This window comes from Polypterus senegalus, chromosome 4 (assembly GCF_016835505.1).
Source record: "Polypterus senegalus isolate Bchr_013 chromosome 4, ASM1683550v1, whole genome shotgun sequence".
Taxonomy (NCBI): domain Eukaryota; kingdom Metazoa; phylum Chordata; class Cladistia; order Polypteriformes; family Polypteridae; genus Polypterus; species Polypterus senegalus.
Window position 1 is genome coordinate 218,678,290 of NC_053157.1, and position 1,205 is coordinate 218,679,494.

The 1,205-nt window shown below is 36.0% G+C and overlaps 1 gene segment (V, D, J or C); it reads right to left on the minus strand.

Moving 5' to 3' along the window:
- Window positions 1-318: 318 nt before the first annotated feature.
- Window positions 319-890, minus strand: LOC120527994. The segment is given in 2 exon segments: window positions 319-687; window positions 798-890. Coding segments are annotated over 2 exon segments (369 nt in total).
- Window positions 891-1,205: the final 315 nt, after the last annotated feature.

Here is a 1,205-nt window from a genome sequence, read left to right on the forward strand (position 1 = left end):
ATATATATATATATATATATATATATATATTTATGTATTTATTTATTTAAAAAGATTTTGTAAAAGGCCAAATTTTCACCTGTCGACAATCTATCTATCTATCTATCTATCTATCTATCTATCTATCTAGGGTGACTACTAATACTTTCATTTATATGTCATTTATTACTTGTTAATCTATTAACATTACCTTAAATGCAATTTATTATGATTTATTGTTACATACAGTACATTTTTGATTATGTCATTTCCATATTTTAAAGTTTTTATTGAATAATCCTTTCATTAATAGCTCTTCTCTCAGCGCTTTCAGAAATAGATTGGCAGCTGCATCAACATGTAAAGGAAGTTTTTGTACGGCTCTGTATCACTGTGCGAGAGGAGTACTGCGGCCCTGCTTACAGTAGTAATGTCCTGCATCTTCAGGCTGCACGTTACTGATGGTCAGCGTATAATCAAGTCCTGAGCCACTGCCACTGAAACGACTTGAGATCCCAGACTGCAGAGTGCTTGCATAATAAATCAAGAGTTTTGGAGCTTCTCCTGCTTTCTGCTGATACCAGGCCAGGTAGTTATAGCTGCCACTAGTGAGGGAACTGCTGGCTTTACAGTTCATGCTGACAGTTTCTCCTGGTCGTGCAGACAGACTTGAGGGAGACTGAGTCATGATGATATCTCCACAGGACCCTGGATAAGAGAGAATAAAGTAGAGTTAATTTAATGCTTGGACAGAAGTACAGTTGCAGTTTTACTTAGTACAATTGACATAACAGGAAAGTTATTTTTATAGATCTCACCTTCAATTAAAAACAAGAGGGTCACCAAGAAAATAAGTGAGAAATCCATCTGCACTAAATCATACAGGCAGGTTTAACTGAGCCCATCTTGGTGACTTCACTCTTTAAATCTCCTGAGAAGTTAAGAACATATGCAAATGGAGAAGGGGAGAAAACAGAGGAAATGACAAGATAGTCAAATTATTGTTTTTTTTTTAAAGATGTGCATGTTAGCTTGATCGTCTACTATAAATAGGCCTGAAATAAAACGCTTGCATTCCAACCAGGTTTGGCTCCTGCCTTACTCCTTATTGAATTAAACATAATGATGCTAAAATGGAAATATCAATCATGGAGATACCCAAAGGAAATAGCTCATTAGTAATGGCAGCTAGTAGGGACATTCTTCCTCTGATTACAAGCCCTCAA